The 22,538-nt window shown below is 35.5% G+C and overlaps 1 protein-coding gene across 1 annotated transcript in view; it reads left to right on the top strand.

Moving 5' to 3' along the window:
- The window catches only part of LOC106880211 (uncharacterized), a 127,962-nt gene that overhangs the window by 81,488 nt on the left and 23,936 nt on the right, over window positions 1-22,538 (top strand). The window contains exons 2-7 of the mRNA XM_052966131.1: window positions 2,624-2,814; window positions 5,309-5,476; window positions 9,642-9,815; window positions 12,580-12,698; window positions 17,065-17,246; window positions 19,473-19,626. Coding sequence (XP_052822091.1) covers window positions 2,645-2,814; window positions 5,309-5,476; window positions 9,642-9,815; window positions 12,580-12,698; window positions 17,065-17,246; window positions 19,473-19,626 — 967 coding nt within the window. The 5' untranslated portion in view covers window positions 2,624-2,644. The remainder of the gene's footprint in view (window positions 1-2,623; window positions 2,815-5,308; window positions 5,477-9,641; window positions 9,816-12,579; window positions 12,699-17,064; window positions 17,247-19,472; window positions 19,627-22,538) is intronic.

Here is a 22,538-nt window from a genome sequence, read left to right as displayed (position 1 = left end):
ATATTGAAAAATAATGAGACAATAAAAACGACTTTTTTGGCAGAAGCAAGAGCACACGCGCTAACACGTGAAAACCTATTTCGTTTTCTAACGTCTGCAATAACATTAAAAAACTTAACATGGGTGAGCTAGCAAAGAGAAGGCATAGATTTTAGTGTAACGGTCATACAGATTCAAAAGGATAACTAAAGTGTCGTATGGCCCTTCCCAAACAAAAAAAGACGTCATCAAAGAACTGTAACCAGAGTATCGGTTCATGACCACGCAGGGATTTGACTGACTTCATTATCTATAAAGATTCCCATTTGGTATACGCAGCAGAATGCATCAAACAGAACATAATTTATATTGGTTGCACAAACTAACAGTTAAAAAAAAAATTCAATGAGTATAGGTATAACGTCGGGCACAACAGCAGTACTTCGACGGAACATTCCAAACATCCTACATCAAATTTTAAGGAACATCTGAAGGTACATATTCTCAGAAAATATTCTGACTACTACACTTTCAATCCTCAAAATGGATGACGACAAATATATCTGTGAATTACAAACATCACGCCCTGGAGGAATGAATAAAATGACAGGTGAATTTCATCACGTTTACACAAAACTGTTCCACTAAGTATTCATTTTCCATTTTTTGTTTCGTTTTTCTTTCTTCTTTTTCCTTTTACCAGTTATGAAAGTGAAAACTGATGACGCCATTTTATCTACATAGAAACGCAGGATATATTCGTTTATATTCTGAATTTTGTGTTTTTATGGGTTTTCTTTTTGATGATGGGCCTTTGCGCCTGAAATATCAAGGTTTTGTGAAACTCTCCGCGTTGTCAGAAGCTTTCCTATTTTCCTTCTTTTCCTTTGTTCGATATTACAATACTTCAAGTGAACTACAACGCTCTTATGTCTGATTTATTATTTTCTAATTTCTTATCCGTTTCAATAGGAAAATTCCAAAAGATTTTGCATTTCTCCGACTCCAGCACTCTTTCGACCCGATGATTATACCATGTACCTCCAGCTTCAAATCTCTACTTCTGACAAAGCTTCCAGTGTAAAACTTTCACATGGTTATGCCTCCATTTCTTATATTCTGCATAGGTCAACTTGAGACATTCTGCAACAATGTGTGCCACTGTCTCATTCCAAATTCCACAGACACTACATTTTTCTGACACCTTCTCCCCATACAGATATTTTCTCAAGTTGTTTGTTTTCATCGCTTGATCTTGAGCTGTTATAATAAGGCTATTTGTTTCTTTTTTTTTAATAGCTCCTTTTTTAACCAAGTCCAAGATTTTGTTCCACATATATCCTCAGTGGCATTCCAGAATTGACCATGCAAAGGTTTCTCTTCAATCTGTTTAGCAAGCTCTCTTTGAATTTCATTCTCGTCCTTTTCTCTTATTCTACACTTGATCACCTGTTCTTTAGTAATTGTCTTTAGTAATTTCTCTGTGCTGTTCTGTAAATATTTTTTGTAGGCTTTTTCTTTCCATCTGTACACACTCTTCCACAGCAATTAAGCCTCCTCCAGCCTGGTCTGTTTTCCTGTACAACCAGTTAATATCAGCTTTCGGATGGTGGGCATCATACATTGTCGATAGCTTTCTAGTTTTTCTGTCAAGTCTTTGTCTTTTGGGTCCAATCTACAATTAATCCTACTGGTAATTTGTTTTATCTTTTCATATTTTATTTCATTTGCTTCCAGTAACTCAAAATATTTAAACCACAGTTTTTTCTCAACCACTTTCACTGTATGCCCAATTAGCATTTCAATTCCCAGGCTTCCTTCAAGTCTTCATCGTTTCATTTTCAATATAACGCATTTTTAAATCCTAAATTTCAAACCTACATCATCTGAGAAAATACGATCAGTATGCTTATCATTTTTCGCATAAAGCTTTATATCCTCTATAAAAAGGTATATTATTATTATTATTATTATTATTATTATTATTATTATTATTATTATTATTATTATTATTATTATTATTATTATTATTATTACCATTGAAGGCGGCGAGCTGGCAGAATCGTTAGTACGCCAGGCGAAATGCTTAGCGGTATTTCGTCTGTCGTTACGTTCTGAGTCCAAATTCCGCTGAGGTAGACTTTGCCTTTCATCCTTTCGGGGTCAATAAATTAAGTACCAGTCAAGTACTGAGGTCGATGTGATCGATTGTCGCCCTTCTCTCAAAAACTCAAGCCTTACGCCTATAGCAATAAGTATTATTATTATTATTATTATTATTATTATTACCATCATCATCCTTATTCTTATATGTGAAATATAAATGCGTAACTATTTCAGTATGACAAAAAATATAGCGGCGACAACAAAACTTGTCGTAGTCCTGGCAAAACCTCTACTCTTACCTGGTGGGAAACGGCATGGCTCAACATTTGGAAAAGAATCAGACCAAATATACATGGCAAGTACTTGAATATGAGTAAATCCTCACAACCGACATCATGGTTATGCTCGTCATAATCATGATAATCATGATTATAATCATGATCGCCACCATTCTCACCTACCCAATTCACATCATCATCATCATCACCATCATCATCATCATCATAATCGTCACAATCACTGTGGTTTCTATTTACAGGTTCCTTGATATACGTTAGACATGACTTCAGTCAGAAATCGCTTCGAAAAAGGAAATGTAGAAGAAGGTCCTACCGTCGAAGTTCCTACGGATGATGAAAAGCCTTCAAGCATGTTTCTGGATTTTGCAATGACCTGCAGTTTGCACGGCTTGAAAAATGCTTTCTCAAAAAGCAGCAAAAAGCCTCAGAAGTATGTCTAAATATTTGTTTTAATTATCATTGTTAATGTCATGTTGAAGAATCGGTAGGATTTGTATTAAGAGCGTAAAGTGTCGTAACTAAATATTTTCATATATCAACACGTAGGAAAAATTTTGAAGGCAAATAGATCCTTATTCTGTGGTATTTCAATTCAGAATGTAAAGTAAAATAACTAAATAATTTTATATACATTTTTCATCATTTAATTGGAGGAGTAATAGATTTGCCCTTGAACCTTTCAGTGACCTCCCAAACTTGTAGGGGTAAAGAAGAACGTTATCTGCAAACAAGAAACTTCGCCTGAATTTATAAGGTAGAGCAAGCCCCACTAAAAGTACACGAGGAGTAGGTTACAGTGCTAAACTGATCGGTGGATTAAATTTACCAAACAAGAATAAAAGCAGGTCTTCCAGCCACCAAATTTAATTCACAACGTTTTAGGTTGGCCCGTGGGTGAAGTAGAATTTAGTTTCCCAAGGCGGAAAATCGTACGCCGTGACTGTAAAGGCGTATTCAGTTACCACGACTGAAGACTAGGTCATCGTATATCTCCATATAACAAGATCCGATATAAAAGTTGGCTGGTTGGTTGGCTGGCTGGCTGGTTGGTTGATTTTGCTAATCATTCTTTATTAGCGGGACCCGTGAATATTTCATGGAATTAATAATAAACCTATTAGATTATTCCATAAAATTTTATCCAAAACGCCTGAAAAGTAGTCGCTCGTCTACTATTTAATGAAAAGTGAAGGAAATTGGAATACGATGATTACTTAATGTACTTTATATATATACTTTATATAGTTTATGCACAATTTTATAGACTTAATACACAGCACTCATAAAACAGATGTTCACTCTTATTTTTCCATTTTCCCCATAAACAGAAAAAATTACATTTTAAAATTAACATGGTCACAATTTCATATTTAAAAAACAAAAATTTTATTGTAAAAAAATTTTATTTGTAAAATATAGGGGTCACAATTTCACAGGGGTACAAATTTAATGCAACATGGCGCACTCTGAAAACTACATCGTTGGTAACTTATAAGCCAAAGCAATGGGTCAGAGCCAATACACATTTCAATTTGCATGCACCTTTCAATCCAATATTTTTTTGCAGACTATGTTCTTCGTGTAAGTTCTCTCTCTTCTTTTCTTTTGTTTGTCAGTGTTGATAACTTTAACTCTCACATCAGATAATTTGCGAACCCTTGAGAATGCAACATATAGCTGACCATGACTGAATACAGGCATACAGGTTCAAGCAAGAACAACCCCTCTTTATCAAATGTCTGCCCTTGTAATTTATTGATAGTCATTGCATGTGACAGGTGAACGGGATATTGGTTTCTTTCTAAAGTGAATGGCAAGTTTGAGATGTGCGTGCGTTAAGTGATAGGTGATATAAAAAAAAACTTTGTTCAATTAAAAAAAAATACACTTTTCACTATGCACTCACCATCGCCACCTCCACCACCACCACCACTACCTCTCTCTCTCTTTCTTTAATCTCACCATCAGAATATCACCCCTCTATTAAAGTTATATTCCTAACTCTCCTCTAAATCGCTATCTTCAACTGACTTTTTAACTACGTAATAAGTATTACGTTCCCCCTACCACATGTCATAGGCGCTTCTCTCTCCATCTTTTCTTTCTCTCTCTTTCTGCTTCACTCTTCGCCTTATCCTCTTTTTCTCTCTCCTTTTTCTCTCTCTTTTTTCTTTCTCCTCTCTTTCCTTCGAACTAATCACGGGAAAGCGTTACAATTACATTCCCTCTACCTCACGTCATGAACGCTTCTCTCTCCCTCATTTTCTCCCTTCCTCTTTTTCTCTCTCCCCCTTTTTCTCTAATCACGTGAAAGCGTTATCGACGGGCTAAGTAACGTAATGACAAGCAGAGTTATTACAAGGCATGGTACAGAGACTGCAGGAAAATAGTAAAAGAGAGATTCAAAGAGACTTAACATAATAGATTCAGTATAAGAGTGCATACTAAGCTCGGTAGCAAGCAACAAGTAAAGAAATGCTACATATAGAGAGTGAGAGAGAAAGAATTACTCATAGAGAAAGAGGTAGTGAAGGAGGAAGAAGAAAGGAGGGAGTCAGTGACAGAGCAGTTATGGAGGGAGTTATAAAAATGAGAAAATTTGTTTAATTTTTTTTTAATTTTATTTAAATTTTAAGGTAATTAATATTTTTCTTTTGAAATTAGCATTCATTTCGTCATTTAGTACAAGCACCAAAATTCTTGATAAAAGTTCAATTATAGTTATTGTATGTATTCCATATTTCCTGATATTATCCAAGTATACTTTCATAGTTACTTAACATATGACGAAGGTTTGGGTAACACTCTAGTAAATATGTAATTATTGACTAAACACCAGGAAATGTTTAATCAGAATAGTTTCCTTTTTATTTAATATTTTATTTGATGTTGTTCATTTCTTTGTTTTGTTTTATTTTCTCCAGGGTGCTATGGTTACTCCTCTTGATGACATGTATAGCTGCGGCTTTATTTCAGATCCTTGACCGTATTCTATACTTCTACCAATACCCAGTCAGTGTCCTCCTGGATGTTAATTACAATGACTCGTTGCTTTTCCCAACAATTACCATATGCAATCAGAACAAATTTAGGTAAGTTCAAGACAGACTCAATATCGTACGTTTGATGCAGTGAATTGATGCTGATATATTGTCATGTCTTTTGTTTATCATAAATTACATCTTAAAGAAAATACATATCGTGACGTTTATGTTTTTTCCTTGAGTTTTAACAGTTGGAGATGGAAACATCATGGCGTTTACGGCCGTTAGATAAGTTATTTCTTACGCAGTCACGCATGCGCTCACTTACAATATATTCACTTCTTGGATAAACGTAAGGCTGATTGCTGAAGGTGGTATCGACTCGATACCAACAGAATTACTCAGCCAATATAAACCATAATCCGATGAAACGCGCAGTGGTCTACGTCGGCAAAAGTGATTTGATCAAGTTCTCAAATTTTGATGTCGAGTGAAAATCTGACCGTTTGAAACCTAGGTTCTCATTGCGCCGTAAACATTTAAACATAATATTCTTTCTCTAAAGAAAATTTGTTTGAAATATCGGTATTTTTTTGTTTCACAGAGAATCCAATAGCTAGTTTGATTATTTATCCTCTCCCAAAATATCATTTTATAAACTAGAGTAGATGGCCTAACTACAGCCCATCTCAAAAATGTCTTACTTTCTATCAATATTAGTAAATATTATTTATTACTAGCACTGTACCACTGGATCTTTGCATTGTCCTGTACAACATCCATTATTTCTTAATTTCCTTCTCGCATCCCTCTAGCTGGAGTTGGCTTCGTAGCATAAAAGCAGAGCTTTTATTTCAAATATGGAGAACGAAATTGTTAAAAGAGAAGTGTTAACGTTTTAAAGTATTACTTTCAAGTTAGAAAAGTCAATTTTCTGAAATAACCTATAATTTCACTCGCGAACGAAAGGTATCACATTTTCTTTAACCTTTACTAAGACATTTAAGTTAAGATATCAACTTTCTGCAAAAATCACCTTGAATAATGTAGTTCTAAATACAGTACGTTTGAAAATAAGAAAGGCCAGGGGTCTTTAGTTACAGATGTGTTGATCTGAAGATTAACAGAGATCCAATTACTCGAGCTTATATTAATTAAAGATATCTATCAACAAATGTTTGAGCTTATTGGTTTGATAGGTGAAGGAAATTAAGTTAAGATATTCATGCCTTTTCAACTGTGCACGATGATTTTAACGTGGGATGAGCAAATGGACACCAGCCATCACACACAGCTTATAAACAGGCCTGGAATTTAGATATAACTGTAAAGCAGACAGAGAATGTGGTTAGACTTTAGCCTAACTGTATACAGAAGGAGTTCCCCAGAGTCACGGTAGGAATTGCAAATATCATTGCAAGCTATATGTAAAAGTTACGGTACTCTCCTTAACTGCGAGCAACATTTATGCAGAAATAATATGACTTACTGTCACGGTTCTCCATATTTTGCGTTTTAACTGAAGTATTTCCCACAACTGGGATGATTGTTCCCTAAAATTAAACTAGTTAAGAGCATAAAAATCAAAACACTAACATTATAATTGGTATTCGGCATCCTCCATTTCAAATGGTAAAATAAATGTAAAAGACTGTTAATGCTTCCAGCACTGAGCTGTTACAAGCCTTATGGTACCTGTTTTCAGCCAGGTGTACTGAGTTATTTAAGGATTGAGAGTATCTTGGTCACGAATGGTGTTTACAGAACTGGTACTGTTAATCTCCTTGTTATGATATTCTGTAGACGCAGCAGACTGCTACGGGGCTTAAGAAACTGCCTTAAATTTTTCACTGCATAAACCAACTGTTATTAATGGACCACATATTATTAATCAACAGCATCTCATTATTTTACAACCACATGGAAGAATCCAGACACTTAACATCTGGCAACTAACATTGAGAACATTTGTAATAGTTCTGTTTTTACGATTTTGTTAGAGCAGAAAGGGGAGTGCCAATGATCTTCATGTAGATTTTCGGAGATTGAGAAAGGAATTATCACTAAGCTGGAGACTTAGACTGACTGCTTGGAACAGAGTGAACTCCACTAGGGGCACTCAAGATCCAAGGGTGTTGTTACACAAGGCGTTGAATAGATCTAGCAAGCACAAACGATTTCATTATATCTTGAAGGCCTTTATATTTTATCGTTCTCAAACCGGTCACCATGAGCTTCCTTTTAAATAACATTTCAGAATATTGAGAATGATCAATATGATTCAGGTGTAGGCCACCGAACTACAAGGTTTGCTATAACTACTTCGATGTCTCAGTGTCTCAGTTCAAATTTCGCTGTTGTTCGCGGCTTCCGTGATAATGGTATACATTAATTAGCGTTGGTTTATATAAGTTTAGCATGAGGTTATACATTTGTAAGTTTGAAGTGTTGAGTTACAAAAAATTAATTTCTCGATCTGCCGTTCAAATGGAAAAGATCCCTTTTCGGTTAAAAAGAAAAGAAATATTGTAAATATTTTCAGACGAAAATGTTGTGAGTTGAGAGAGATTTGGCTGTTGTTTCTAGCACATCCTACGATCACTCTCCCCGTTTCTTTGCCACTCTCACATGTATTGACGGTTTTCCAATATTTTTCTCTCCATCAACATATTTATGTTATTAACAAAAAAATTCTAATTTATTAGTTTTTTTTCAACCCCTTCCTAATTGTTTCTGGTTATAATTTTAAGATATTAGAAAGCTTGAAGTCATGGCAAGGATTTATCCTCAGTGATTTAATTAAGATGTATGTAAAAGATAATTTATTTCAATAGCATACTTTTCTCTCAGTAGATATGTTTTTCTTATTCACACACACATACACACACACACACACACACGGCTTCGCTTGTTTTGGGGTGGGGGAAAATCAATTTAAATTACAATTTTTTTTTTTTGCTGTATATATTCCAGTGGACAGGTAACAGAATAGCGGTTAGTTAACACGATTGTGTAGTTAGTTAACTTGATATAGTAGTTAGGTAACACGATGTATTGCGTCGATAACATGCTTTGCTTGTTTGTTAACTAGATGTCGTCGATAATTAACTTGAAACACTAATTAGCTAAGACGGTACGATTGTTATTTAACATGGCGCTGTAGTTAATTTAAATCAGTAGTTAACGTGAGATAACAGCTAATTAACATGCTGGGATCTTTTTTAAAACGGGGGCCACATTTTTCATTAACGAAACACTTTGAAACTTGGAACACTGGTAGAATGTGTCATATAAAACATCTTTTTCTCTTAGTCTTCTTTAAAAAAAAAGAAATCCATAAGTTATTCCATGTTAAAGTTGTCGTATTTCTGTAATTTCAACCAATCACTGACGTCCATTCAGCCGATATACATTAAGTGCCGACTACATAAACAAACGATTCTGAAACAATTAACCCTAACCCTAACCTTAACCCTAACCCTAACCCTAGGGTTAGGGTTAGGGTTAGGGTTAGGGTTAAAGCAAATTTAAAATGAAAAAAGCAAATAAAACGAAGGTATTGAGATTAAATACGCTTTACATCGCTTAATCAGCCAAAGGAGTAAATGTAAACAACTGAATACTTGTCAGTGATTGGTTGAAATTATCGAAATAAGACAATTTTTTACATGAAATAAATTCGAATACAAAAATATTTTTCTGTTCTATAACACAAAATAGATAAGTATACGAAGTTTGAAAGTCTTTCCGTACCAAAAACACTACGTAAAACATTAATGAAAAATGTGGCCCCCGTTTTAAAATAGATTCACATGCTGATATTCTACCAATTTATACATATCCCCTTACATTTTTATTTAATTATTAATATTTTTCAACTCTTTCATTGAATTATTTATTTTAGATTATTTACCGCTATTTCGGTAAATCCGTAGTAGGTATCTCCTATTTGGTTACACAACATCTAGTGTAGTAAAAAGAAATATACATTTGTATTCAGAAGAAAATGGTAAGCTTTGCTAGGTTAACAAAACTCTTTCAACAACGAAGTTCTAAGGTTAAAAATCAAACTACAAAGTGGCAAATGGCTGGTTGCTTATTCGTATTCTCAAATACTTTTTTCTTTACAATCCATATATTGATTGTCGAAAGTGCATAAGAACTGTGCTTTCTGAGCTTCTAGTAGAATTAATTGTTTATTCACATACAAAAGCTGCATCACGTGTATTCGTTAGTGATATTATTTCAACCGTTGATATTTATTTGCTTTCAGGGCCACCGAGGCTTATAAATTAGGCATATACAGAATGATTGAAAATGTCAACAAGGCAGAAAACAGGAGCTTTGCATTTTCTTCTGAGTTCATCCAGCAAGCCAAGGCAATGAATATCTCCGAGAGAGATCTTCGTCAACAGATAGCTCATACTAAAGAAGACATGATAATAGAGTAAGTAGTCCAATGATTACATAGTCACATATTACCTCTCTATCGATTTATACCTATCCGTCTGTATATCTAAGTATCTATTTATATCTACCTATATATATGTGTGTGTGTGTGTATAGCTATCTAGCTATTTGTATTTATTCATTTCTATCTCTCTACTTATATCCATATATTTATCTATATGTATTTATCGATTGCTTGAACTTCTATCAACAAAAGTTTCCGTCAGTCACCGTAGAATGACAGACTCTGTAGTATACCAGATTAAATGTCTTTTAATATTTAATCCGTCCCTCTACATCATAAGTTCAAATCCTGCGTGGTATTGTTTAAATAAGTACCCGTTACCTAATATGGTTATTTCTATCGACTGCATCACTTCCCTAAACATGCGATTTTTTGTGATTATTTAACCGTTTCTAGCAAAAGACCATTGATTATATGCAAGGGGTTAAGTCCTTAAATCGACCCAGTACTTGTTTAGTACTTTATTTTATTGAATCCGGAAGGATAAAAGGCGAAGTTCATTTTGGTAGGATTTGAACTCAGAACTTAAAACAAGAATTAATTACCAAAAGGAATTTTGGTTGATGATGTAACGATTCTTATGATTTGCTACCTTTTTGTACTTATATGATAAAATGATAATTTATGAGACAGAGTCTATTGTGTATCATTTCATAATGAGTAGTACTCATTAGTGATATAAGAGATATAAGAGATGGGGTAGTGCTCATTTTTCCTTCAATTGTCAATGATTAAAACATTACAAGAAACAAAAAGGATGTTGAGGCTTTTATGACTTACGGTAAATTAGTGACATAAATGGAGTGATCGAAATCGTGTCGCCAACTCAATATACCAAGGGCTTCTAAATAATACTATACACCACATATCGAGTGGATATCGGTTTCTTTTGAATAGATGCAAAGCTTTAATTTGAATAAAAAGTAAATGAGATGTTGACTATTCTCCCCTTTTTACAATGGCGAGTGACATAAGTTTTCTTAGCGAGGGCCAGAAATTAAGTAAAATCTGTTTCAACAGGGACTGAAATTTTGCTGCACACGAGGTTTTCCAAAAGCTTGTCCCTGTCTCCCACTACTTTTTTTTCAACGCTCACCTGAAGATGCTAAATAATCTAATAAATATTAATACTATTGTCGTTAAATGAAATACCACTCTGAATTTAAGTGTTTATCTATTCTGACGGTAGTGTTTATAATTCGTTTAATTTCCTATGTAAATCATAGTTTTCCCTTCAAATGTGTTTTTTTTTTCCTGAAAGTATTTCTTCGAACCCTGTATTGCTTGAGAATCTAAATGACCTAAAGTTTAGATCATTGTTTCCGAAACAACTGAGAGAGCTTCTGCGTGGTCGCTCAAGTAATCCTGCCGTCTTAAAAATTTATACACTGGACAACGAAGTGCAGAGTATACCACATATGAAAACAAGACGAGATGGTCATGGCCGAAACACCTTTGGTCTTAGTTCTTATCTATTACTGCTGAAAAACTATTACATTGTTTTTGAAGTGGTAGTCAGTTATTTTGATTAAAGAGTTCCGAAACAATTTCAAATGGCTCAAAAATGGCCCAGATATTCTTTTCTACTCTAGGCACAGGGCCCGAAATTTTGGGGGAGGGGGCCAGTAAATTAGATCGACCTCAGTACGCAACTGGTACTCAATTTATCGACCCCGAAAGAATGAACTGCAAAGTCGACCTCATAATATTTGAACTCAGAACATGAAGACAGACGAAATACTGCTAAGCATTTCGCCCGGCGTATTAACGTTTCTGCTAGCTCGCCACCTTAAAAATGGTCCAGATATTGTGTATGGGTCATTGAGACAAGTCACCACATCTTTGCTCGATGACACTAAAAATGGCAGACAAAATTTTCTTTAAATCATTCCTTGTTGCCTTATAACCGACGAAAGCATTAAATAATATAATTACAGATACACAAAAAGAAAGAAAGTCACAGCTGCAATGCATTTCCATCACAGATCTGCTTGATCAGTTCTGACCTACGGCTAGACAGCACCTACATATGTCTCTGAGTCAAAGATAACTCATACTGAAACAACACGTGGACGTTTTACATGGTTTTCTGTGGAAGAACACACGTAATTGATGAGACTCAAATCACATCTTAAATTGCATAAGTTTTACAACGAAACCCTATATAATCTATATGGTCCCATAAAATGAGAAAAAAAAAGGACGGGTTCTTTTTTTTTTAAGTTTATCGAAACACTTTCAATGATAGATTGGCTTTATGATGATCTGAGCTAACAACCACAACAATAAAACATTTGTCAATCCTAACGTGTCCCTACCATCTATAATATTTATATTACAGACGCAAGCATGATTTTCTGATCAAAAAGCTCGTTTTGTAACTACGTAGTCTCGAAGTGTGTGTGTGTGTGCGCGCGCGCTTTGGCGTTTACGTTTGTTCACCGCCACTGCTTGACAACCGGTGTTTGTTTACGTCCCCGCCACTTAGCAATTTAGTAAAAGAGACCGATAGAATAAGAAGCAGACTTTAAAAAGTATGTACTGAGGACAATCTATTCGACTAAATTCTCCAAGACGCAGTCCAATGACTGAAAGAACTAAAAAGCAAAAGACACACCTAAAGCTCTTTTCATACCATTTCTAACCTCACTGAAGTCTTTTCGCTGCCAAAATGTCTCTGTTCATAATTGACGTCTTGTATTCTTGCTACAATTCAAAATATTTGTCTCATTATCAGCTGTCACTGGAGCAGTGAGAGATGTGCACCTGAGAATTTCACCACAATATTCACCGACGAAGGAGTTTGTTATAGCTTCAACACAGATGCTTCAAACCCTGTCAAAGTAGCTTCATCAGGTCTGTTGAACAATTTATGTTTCAGTTGAATAACCATCAGAGATGTCATCCACATAAATTTTTTAAAAGCACTAGTAAAGTTAATGTATTCAGTGTAGGAAGCACTAAACAGTTGAAATAACGGTGAGGAATATATCGGTTTCAAACTTTGAGCCCAAACCAGTTATTTCGAAGGGGACGGGCTAAGTCGAATACATCGATCCCAGTATTTAACAGGTGTTTATTTTAGCGACCCTGAAGGGATGAAAGACAAAGTCAACCTCGTGGAATTTGAACTCAGAACGTAAAAACGGATGGAATGCCGCTAAGCATAAGCGCAGGAGTTGCTGTGTAATAAGAAGTTTGCTTCCCAACCACATGGTTCCGGGTTCAGTCCCACTGCGTTCCACCTTGGGCATGTGTCTTCTGCTGTAACTTCGGGCCGACCAAAGCCTTGTGAGTGGATTTGGTAGACGGAAACTTAAAGAAGCCTATTATATATGTGTGTGTGTGTGTGTGTGTGTAAGTATGTATGTATTTGTGTGTCTATGTTTGCTCTCCCCCCCCCCCGCATCATCGCTTGACAACCGATATTGGTGTATTTACGTACCCATAATTTAGCAGTTCGGCACAAGAGACCGATAGAATAAGTACTAGGCTTACAAAAAATAAATCCTAGGGGCGATTTGTTCAACTAAATACGGTGCTCCGGCATGGCCACAGTCAAATGACTAAAACAAGTAAAAGAGAAGAGCATTTTGTCCAGCGCACCAACAATACTGCCAACTCGCCGCCTTAAAGTTGAAGAATATATTAGCATACTTATCAATAGATTTATCAAATATGTTTTAATAACTATTTAAAACTAAAGTAAAACAAATACCAGTTATTCCTTACGATATTTTAATTTGTTCTCGTCGTTTTTGTTGTAAATAATTGTCGTTTAGCCCTAAGTTAATCTTTAGGATTTTTTTCGTTTTCTTCCAACCACCGTTTGCGAGTTTATAAACTCAACTCTGTTTCACTGTTCTATGGCGAAATTGGTACCTTGATATCTCAGTAATATACAAATATGGGTGCGCCCGCAGGTTACTATAAATAGTTGTTCTCAGCAGAATTGATTGTCGAATGCAATCTGCGAGTGCATCACGATCTCGAGAGGGTGCAGCGAATAGAAAAAAACTTCTCGCATTTCACGACACACACCACCGAAAACATACTGTTCGGGTAACATTCGAATCCTGGTCGTTGTATTTTCTCCTCGGAAATACAGTTTCATCTATTTTAGCAATTCTCTCAGGACCACCATCAATCTTCATTGGATTGTGGAGTAAATCTTCGGCGGAAATCTCTCGTAAATGATTTTTATTGCCCATTGCGATAGTGATACCAGTCCCTAGCTCCTCCTTACAAAAACTAGTAGCTGTCAATCTTTTTACCCACAGCAGTATGAGTAAACAACGATACACTTGAGTTGTTATGGTCCAATCTTTATTAAGCAGACTTATGATCAAAGGCTTTGCATCCATGGCCATCTTACTTTTAGTTTTTCAATAAGGGTGTTTTTAGAACTATATTTGTTAATGTCTTTTGAGGAGAGCGTAGTTTGATAAGATTTAACTATTAATTTCTTTCATCGGCATAAAGGCCACAGATTTTCTTTTGCTTGCTTTTCAGAAAGAGGTGGTTTAATTAGATCGAACCCAGTTTCAGCTTAATGTTTCTTTATTGAACTTGAACGAATGAAAACACAACAAAGACAATCAAAACTAAATACTGTAACGTAATGCTGAAAATAAATTGATATTTTTGTCTCTGTCATGTAATTGGATAACATGACAAAGAAAGTTAAACGCTTAAATGTCTTGTATTTGTTTTGTTTGGTGGGATGTTCAGTTATTAGTTTTAATAAGATGGTGACTTGGCAGAATCGTAAGCGAGTCGGGAAAAAAATGCTTAGTGGTGTTTCTTTATGAGTTCTAATGCCACTGGGGTTGACTTTGCCTTTCATTCTTTCGGAATCGACAAAATAAGTAACAGTCGACTAATGGCTTCCCACCATAATTGCTGGCTATGTGCCAAAATTTGAAACAATTGTTATTATGATATCAATTTTTGGCACAAGGCCTGCGAATTTAGTGGAAGTGGGTTCATCTATTATACTGACTCCAGTATTTGACTATTTTATTGACCTTTGATGAATGGAAGTCAAAGTTGACTTCAGCGAGATTTAAATGAAGAGTAGATGCCGCCTAAGTCAATTTTACCTTTCATGCTTCCATAAAATATCTCTCAAGTGCTTGGATTGATGTAATTGACTGAACTTCTCACCAAAAGATTGATGAACTTGTGCCTAAATTAAAAATAACAACTAGAAGCTGTAGTACTTGACTAGTACATTTTAGTCGGCGTCAGTTTAGCATTTTGTCTTTTTGATGTTAATTAAATGAACTACTAATCAAGTTCTGGCACCGATTTAACCGAGTAATACGCCTCCTCCAAATTTCAGGCCATATACCTATGAAAAATATAAATACTTTAAATGACTGGAAGGTAATAAAGACGTGAGCTAGGTAAAGGTTAATATAGGCGAATATGGGTAGCATAATAAAATGCCAACTAGAAATTATTTAGCGGCGAGGAAATTATGTGAAATTTGTCAATGACTAGTATTATATTTCAGAATTAGACATATTCCGGTGTTATGACCTCATCACTTTCCCATACTTGATAAAACAATGAAAGAAGACTCACTACTTAAATTACAATACTGTATACTGGTTAGTATACTAGGAGGATTAGAGAATAAATAACTAAGGACACATCAGCGGGGTAAACAATAGTTAAGTTAGTGTTAATATCTAATACAGGGTGTATTAGAAAATACTATCTAATAAATCATAGACGAATTGAGATATTCGTAGTTTTTTCAAATACTTTGGTATCATCGGGAAAACTATTCTAATGGAAATCGAAAGATAAGAGATTTGTGAGCGCTGACAACCAACGGCTTGTCGGTGTTTACTACCATCACCAAATAACTCTGAAAGTTATATTAAATCACATGAAAATATTTTGATCTTTTCTACGCAACCACAACATTTCTACTCGGTTGCAGAAACAAGTTCTAGATTAAACAATTCACAAATGAGTTGAAATCAAACAAAACTAATCTAAATGTTTTTGTGCAAGGAAAGTTTATTTAAATGTAAATTTCCTTCATGTGTGCGGAATGGCATGATTAATAAAAACTACTAAGTGATGGATATGACTAAAATAATACGACGGTTGAGTCGCTCGGTCACGAGTTCAAATCCCTGCCCGATTGCCTTGTTTTTCTCGATATATACTTTGTGCCGGGTGCTACTTAGTTCCAGGTTAGCTTTAATCTAAAAAATTGAAGATCAAAAGGTATCTCAGCTATGGCCATCCCGCCTTTTTATAGATACCTTTCACTACAAATCCAATGTATTATTCTTTTTCAAAAAGAGTAGTGTTTGGTTTGAGGAAGATTTAGCTGCTGTTTCTAGGAAGTCGAAGTACCACATAAAGGCACCCTCGTTGGCTCGTATTCCAATCATAATTTGAGTCGATCCGAGTAACTATGCCCCCTACCCCACCCATTCTTTTGTGTCTAAATTAAGAATAATTAATAGGATTAATGTTCAAATGCCGCTGGGGTCGACACGGTCTTTCATCCTTGCGAGGTCGATAAAATCTCTGGCGGTGTGCCTTTAGCAGAAAGGATTGTCAACACGATGAATAAGGGTGGTAATTTGACAGAAATTACAGAATGCTTGACTAGACGAAGAGCAGCATTTCATTTTGTGCTTCTGCCTGACTTATATTTAGATAAGAACATATTTTTTAATATTTTCTATGTATTGAATATGAAACTGGATTCGAATTAGGTCCCCAGTTCAAATCCAATTCCGCACTATGTACATATCCAATAATAAGATACCGATGATTGAAAATAAAATCGATTGAAATGTAACGTACGTGTAAATATTTTTGAAATATTCCTCTCAAACAATAATATTAGTTCCAATAATATACTTGTGTATCATTCGATCTTGTCCTCTATAACTTCTTAAAAGCCAATGGAAGCATTTTTTAAAAATCATTAACGGGTAGAGTTGTAAAAACAATCGAGATGCTGAGCTAAAATATGTTGTGTTCTAATACTCTACATTTTTGGTTCAAATACTGTTGATATCAAATTTATCTTGCATCATTTCTAAGGTCAATAAAATAAATATCAATAAAATAAGTACTGGAGACGATTCAACTAACTATATCCTCTTTTCTACAAATATGTGGCCTTACGTCAATGTAAAAAATGTATTTTTCTAATGTGTTACCATTTGATGTTTTTTTTTTGTAGGGACTGAAAACGGCCTGCGACTCACCTTAAATGTGGAGCAGTATGAATATATGTCAGGAGGTCAGAAAAGTGTCGGCATAAAGGTATTGTTTCATAACTCCCATGATGTGCCGACTATAAAAGACTTAGGTCTAGCTTCAGCCACAGGAACTAATTCTTTCTTTGGACTCCAAGTTGTGGAGGTAAGTCAAGTGAGTTGAAGAAGTGGGGGTGAGTTTCAACTTAGAATGGATTTCTTTTTTAAAAAGACTAACAATAACTGCTTGTTAAAAGTCTCATCCTGAAATGATAATTTATAAAGTAAATATTGGATGCAAAGATATGCTTTAACACATAAAGCGCGACGGCCCACTGTCGTGGCCGTCAGGCAAAGGTCGGCACGCCACGATCGTTGCCCAGATAGATGCATTCAATTTATGGGCGTTTGTTGGGGTCTAATGTCACCCAAACCCTCCGATATCCCCCAGAATAACTTTTCAGATGATGTAAAACTTGCCACCATTATATACTAAGAAGATATTTTAGCTATTTTTATTTTTTGTTTCTTATGTGTGCGTGGTAGTCTCATTTTCATAAAATGTGCTCAACAATCCATGCTATGTAAGTGCAAATTCCAGCGCTTTATGGGTTAATCAAGTAAGATAAATGCACCTGTTGTTGGGTGTCTAAGTCTTAGAAAGACTGAATCGGAGTGGAGTGCTTTCTCTCAAATATTAGTACCTGTAATCAGACCGGGACCGAATACATTTGTAAGTTTAACTAAGAAAATTCGTTATCTGGCATGAGGTTGAGTTTTCAGAAACCTAGTCAATGGAACTGCTGTCAGTTATACAGCTCTGCTTATAGTAGTGAGTACGTCCACCAGGCTTACGTGTTGACTTGTACATAAAATCTATTGATTCGTTGGCGCACTCTGAATACTTTATGCAACGAGTGTAACTAAATTCAGCCAAGCGAAATTCATCCAAGCCATACTATATGCATGCAAGTACATGGTCACCCAATGTAAGCTAGCAAAACACTATAAGAAGTTTATATCTTATACCAGTACCTACGAAGAGAGATATCTCTTCTTTATATTTACATATTCGTAGTAGGAGGTTTGAGCTAAAAGGTGTGAAGTACCTTGGATATGAACACAGAGCAACGCCGATTCTGATAACTAAATTGTCTGCTTTTGTTTAACGATTGGTCGAGTTAGTTAATTAATTAAATGAAGTACTTTGCAATAATAGAAGTAGATATGTAAAGCAAACCTACGAGCGTATAATTTTAGCTTTGGTGTGAAAAGAAAACACCGAACGGACCCTGTTTCCTTGATGCTTAACCTACTTCTCTACGTCATGCAAACCATGTAACATTGATTTCATTCGGTAGGCATGAACTAGAATTAGGAGACCGTGTGTTTCTCAAGCTTCTTTTACCATGAATATTTGAAATTATTTTAATCTACACACAAGATACAACGTTACTAGAACAGATGAACACGAAACTGTGATACTTCTTCCTTCCCCTAGTAAAGTGAACGGTCGTAAAAGCAAAAACCTCTTAATTTTGAAATTTCTAATAAAATGTAAAATGTTCGGGAGTATATTATACAAAAATACCATAAACGCAACTTTTACTGTAAAGAAAAGCCGAGGAATACTTCCATTAGAAAGGTAGCAAATATCAATGTATTAAATATTTGGAAAATGAATTTGCATTCAGATATGTAAGTATTTAAATGTCTAAAATGAGATCACGGAAGATTTTTGATTTTTCAAAATAGATCACAAAAGTGGTGTGTGCGAAGATAGGAACTATGTTGGCTTCAAACAGAATACTTGCTAGGAATTTCTACTTGGAACTGATCCTCACAGCATCCTTCAGTGAGCAGACATGTGATCAAATACGTTCCAGCCAAGACACAATGTCCACTTTGAAGCCTATAGTTGATTAGGCAGAGGTTTCTGTTCCCTTGTTCTTGGTCTCTAGTAATCGCCAACTACAAAGTAAGCATTCACTATCATACGAAGTATTTGGTCATACTTCCACAATCTAAACGGTTATGGGAGTCACATTAGTGCATTCTACTATCATCATCACAGGTATACAAGAAAGAAATAAAACCGAAATAATATAGGACGAACACTCCCTTCAATCCGAAGTTTTATTATCTTAATCATTTCCACCTCTTTGTCGATGCTTCCTGCCATTTCACCCAGAAACCTACAATTATTGAAATTTTTGATTTCATATTGTCTCAACTAAAGTTAACTATTTCAATTTTACTGTCGACTCAATTCTAGAATGAATTCATTTATGTTAATTATTATAAACTTCTTGCCATAACTTTCAATTACACAAAATATCAGATGTTGAAAGAAGTTGATTCTTTTAACATTGTTTTCTGTGTTGTCTGTCAGGTTATAGGTTTGCCAAAACCTCGTGGTGTGTGCGAAGATAGGAAATTAAACCTGTTTTACAAATATTCACGTTCGTCCTGTGAAGCAGAATGTATCACATACGCTTTAGTAGAAACCTGTGGATGCCGACTAAGCTATATGCCAAAAGTTAATGGTATGTATAACCTTTTGAACTGTATTTATTTTCCATGGACCTTGAAAGTGTATTTGGTAGAATTAACAGGTTACACAAGTATAGATGAGAAACTAGTTGTTCATCGACAGCGGTGCGCAGCTCTGAATTTGTAATTTTGATATTTAACTTTCAATATCCCAATTCTCTAAACTTTAAGACGATTCCTTAGTCTAGTGGCATTTATCAATATAAGCATTGTAAATATGGTGGGCGGCTGTTGGTATAATGTAATGTTCTAATTTTCATTCCTTCCATTGAGAAACCTCACCAGAAGTAAATTTCTCTTATTCCAAAAGATATTTGCCTTTAATACCATGCGATATGCACCAATTCAAAAAATCCTCACCGAATTTCCGTGAAAAGAATTTATAATAGCAAATAATAATGGTTTCAAATTTTGCCACAAAGGCCGCAATTTTGGGGCAGTGGATGAGTCGATTACATCGACACCAGTGTTCAACTGGTACTTAATTCATCGACCCCAAAAGGATGAAAGACAAAGTCGGCGGAATTTGAACTGAGAACGTAGATACGGACGAAATGCTGCGAAGCATTTTGCTCGGCGTGCTAACAATTCTGCCAGCTCACCGCCTTAATAATAATAATAATAATAATAATAATAATAATAATAATAATAATAATAATAATAATAATAATGATGATGATGATGATGATGATGATGATGATGATGATGATGATATTTTCTCATTGAAAAGAGTTAATTTTTTTGAAGCCAAATAATTCAACTGGTAATTATATCATCGACGCCAAAAGTTAAATCTGTGCTGAGTACTTTGTTGGTGGAGGCTGATCTTTTCTTGTTCTGCTCTTTTGAAGACACGTGACCCAAAATACAAGAAAGAAAGGCATCTAGTATATTTTAAGTCATTGGGGAAACGGAAACACTAGTCAAATTTTGTAAGTATTTTGGTTGGCAGTTATATTAGCAAGAATTTTACAATATCAAACTGTTATGGTGTAGAATACAAGAATTAGAAGATAACAATATTGCTTTTTGTACAACAAATTCTGGAACAAGACATTAGAGAACCGTCCATGTATATGTAAAGGTACACTGTTCAGTCAGTGTTCCAAAGAGTAAAGACATAATGCGCAGGGTTGTTCCCAGTAGCTCAGTTCTCCGACTAAAGTTATTTTCAGTCTCTCTAGTTTCTAGATAAGTCCTGTGTTACAAGGGGGCTATAATTCTGAGCACAAGAATAAAAACTCAAGGAGAAAATGGAATTCCAGAGCACCAGCATCAGTGTGGTTTTCTCGTAGAAACACTTATTAATTCCAAACAACTAGGCTCTCAACAGGTTATTGGCAGTACTTTATATATATAGGGAAACGTTTCAAGGAAAATTGCACGTGGTGAATTGTAGTAAAAATATATATAAAGGAAAATGCACAGAAATTTTGTTGGAAATATATAGTTACCATTGGTTTCAGGTCTAATATTACACCTACAATACAAGCGAGTCATCAGACCTTCAGACAGGACCATAGCCACTTTACTAGTGGAGGTTAAAATACAGTCTTGGTCAGCTGGGTGGTGAAATAAAAAAACCGAAATGAAAACTTTTTAAATCCCCTACTAAAAGATAAGGAGCTATCTCCCTTTGAGCAATTCCAACTGAGTCCGAAAAGGGTCATCTTATATACGTTTACGCACATATACCACTCCTATAACCAGCACAGCTGCTGGAAACTTAATGCACACTCAGGGGACATGGAAGTGATCTTCACAATGATCTTCTGCCATTTCTCCAGTTAGACTTAGTTTTGCTCGAAGTTTTCTTATTACAGAAGAACCAAAGCTTGCCATATGCGTGAAGGTTTTTAACCTTATGGGCTTCCTATGTCTTTTCAGACATGAATTGGCCTCTTCTCAGTGCATACGACTTGTATCGAATGTCCTCGTGCGCCACAGTTCCGATAATCCATTCCGACACCTCAAATTCTTTGGCAAAAGCCCTCATTAATTTTGAGGAGATCATCATCGATAATTTTTTGAGCCCTGGATGAATTTCGACGTCCTTATAGTGTCCGAATATGGAGGCGCAATGACCCAGTGGTTAGGGCAGCGGACTCGCGGTCATAGGATCGCGGTTTCGATTCCCAGACCGGGCGTTGTGAGTGTTTATTGAGCGAAAACACCTAAAGCTCCACGAGGCTCCGGCAGGGGATGGTGGTGAACCCTGCTGTACTCTTTCACCACAACTTTCTCTTACTTCCTGTTTCTATTGTGCCTGTAATTCAAAGGGTCAGCCTTGTCACGCTGAATATCCCTGAGAACTACGTTAAGGGTACACGTGTCTGTGGAATGCTCAGCCACTTGCACGTTAATTTCATGAGCAGGCTGTTCCGTTGATCGGATCAACTGGAACCCTCGACGTCGTAAGCGACGGAGTGCCAACAACATAATGTCCGAATGCTTAAAATGTCTTCCTCCCTCTTTCAAACAGTTGAAACTTTCCCACCAAAAGTTTCCATTTCTATCCTGACTTGGTGTACAAAATATCATGCAGCGTTTAAAAAGTTCGCGAATCTTAAATTACTGCATCCCTTTTTATTTCTTGTGTTAAACATTTTATCTACCATAGGGAATCTGAAAGAAATTAAAACCTTTTAATTAGTCTGGAGAGATTAATACACTGATAATTAAGTGTCCTTAAATACCCATCGTACCTTACATCTTAATGTGTGCATGTGTCTGTAAACGTATATATACATATGCCTGTGTATGTATGTGTGTGTATGTGTACATGTATATATGTATGTGATATGTATAAATGCTTACGTATATATATACATATATATATATGTGTGTGTGTGTGTTTGTGTGTGTGTGTGTGTGTGTACATGTATATATGTATGTCATATGTATA

Source organism: Octopus bimaculoides, chromosome 3, assembly GCF_001194135.2.
Source record: "Octopus bimaculoides isolate UCB-OBI-ISO-001 chromosome 3, ASM119413v2, whole genome shotgun sequence".
Classification (NCBI taxonomy): Eukaryota; Metazoa; Mollusca; class Cephalopoda; order Octopoda; family Octopodidae; genus Octopus; species Octopus bimaculoides.
Note: the sequence above shows the minus strand (reverse complement) of the source record. Positions and strands in the feature narration are given on the sequence as shown.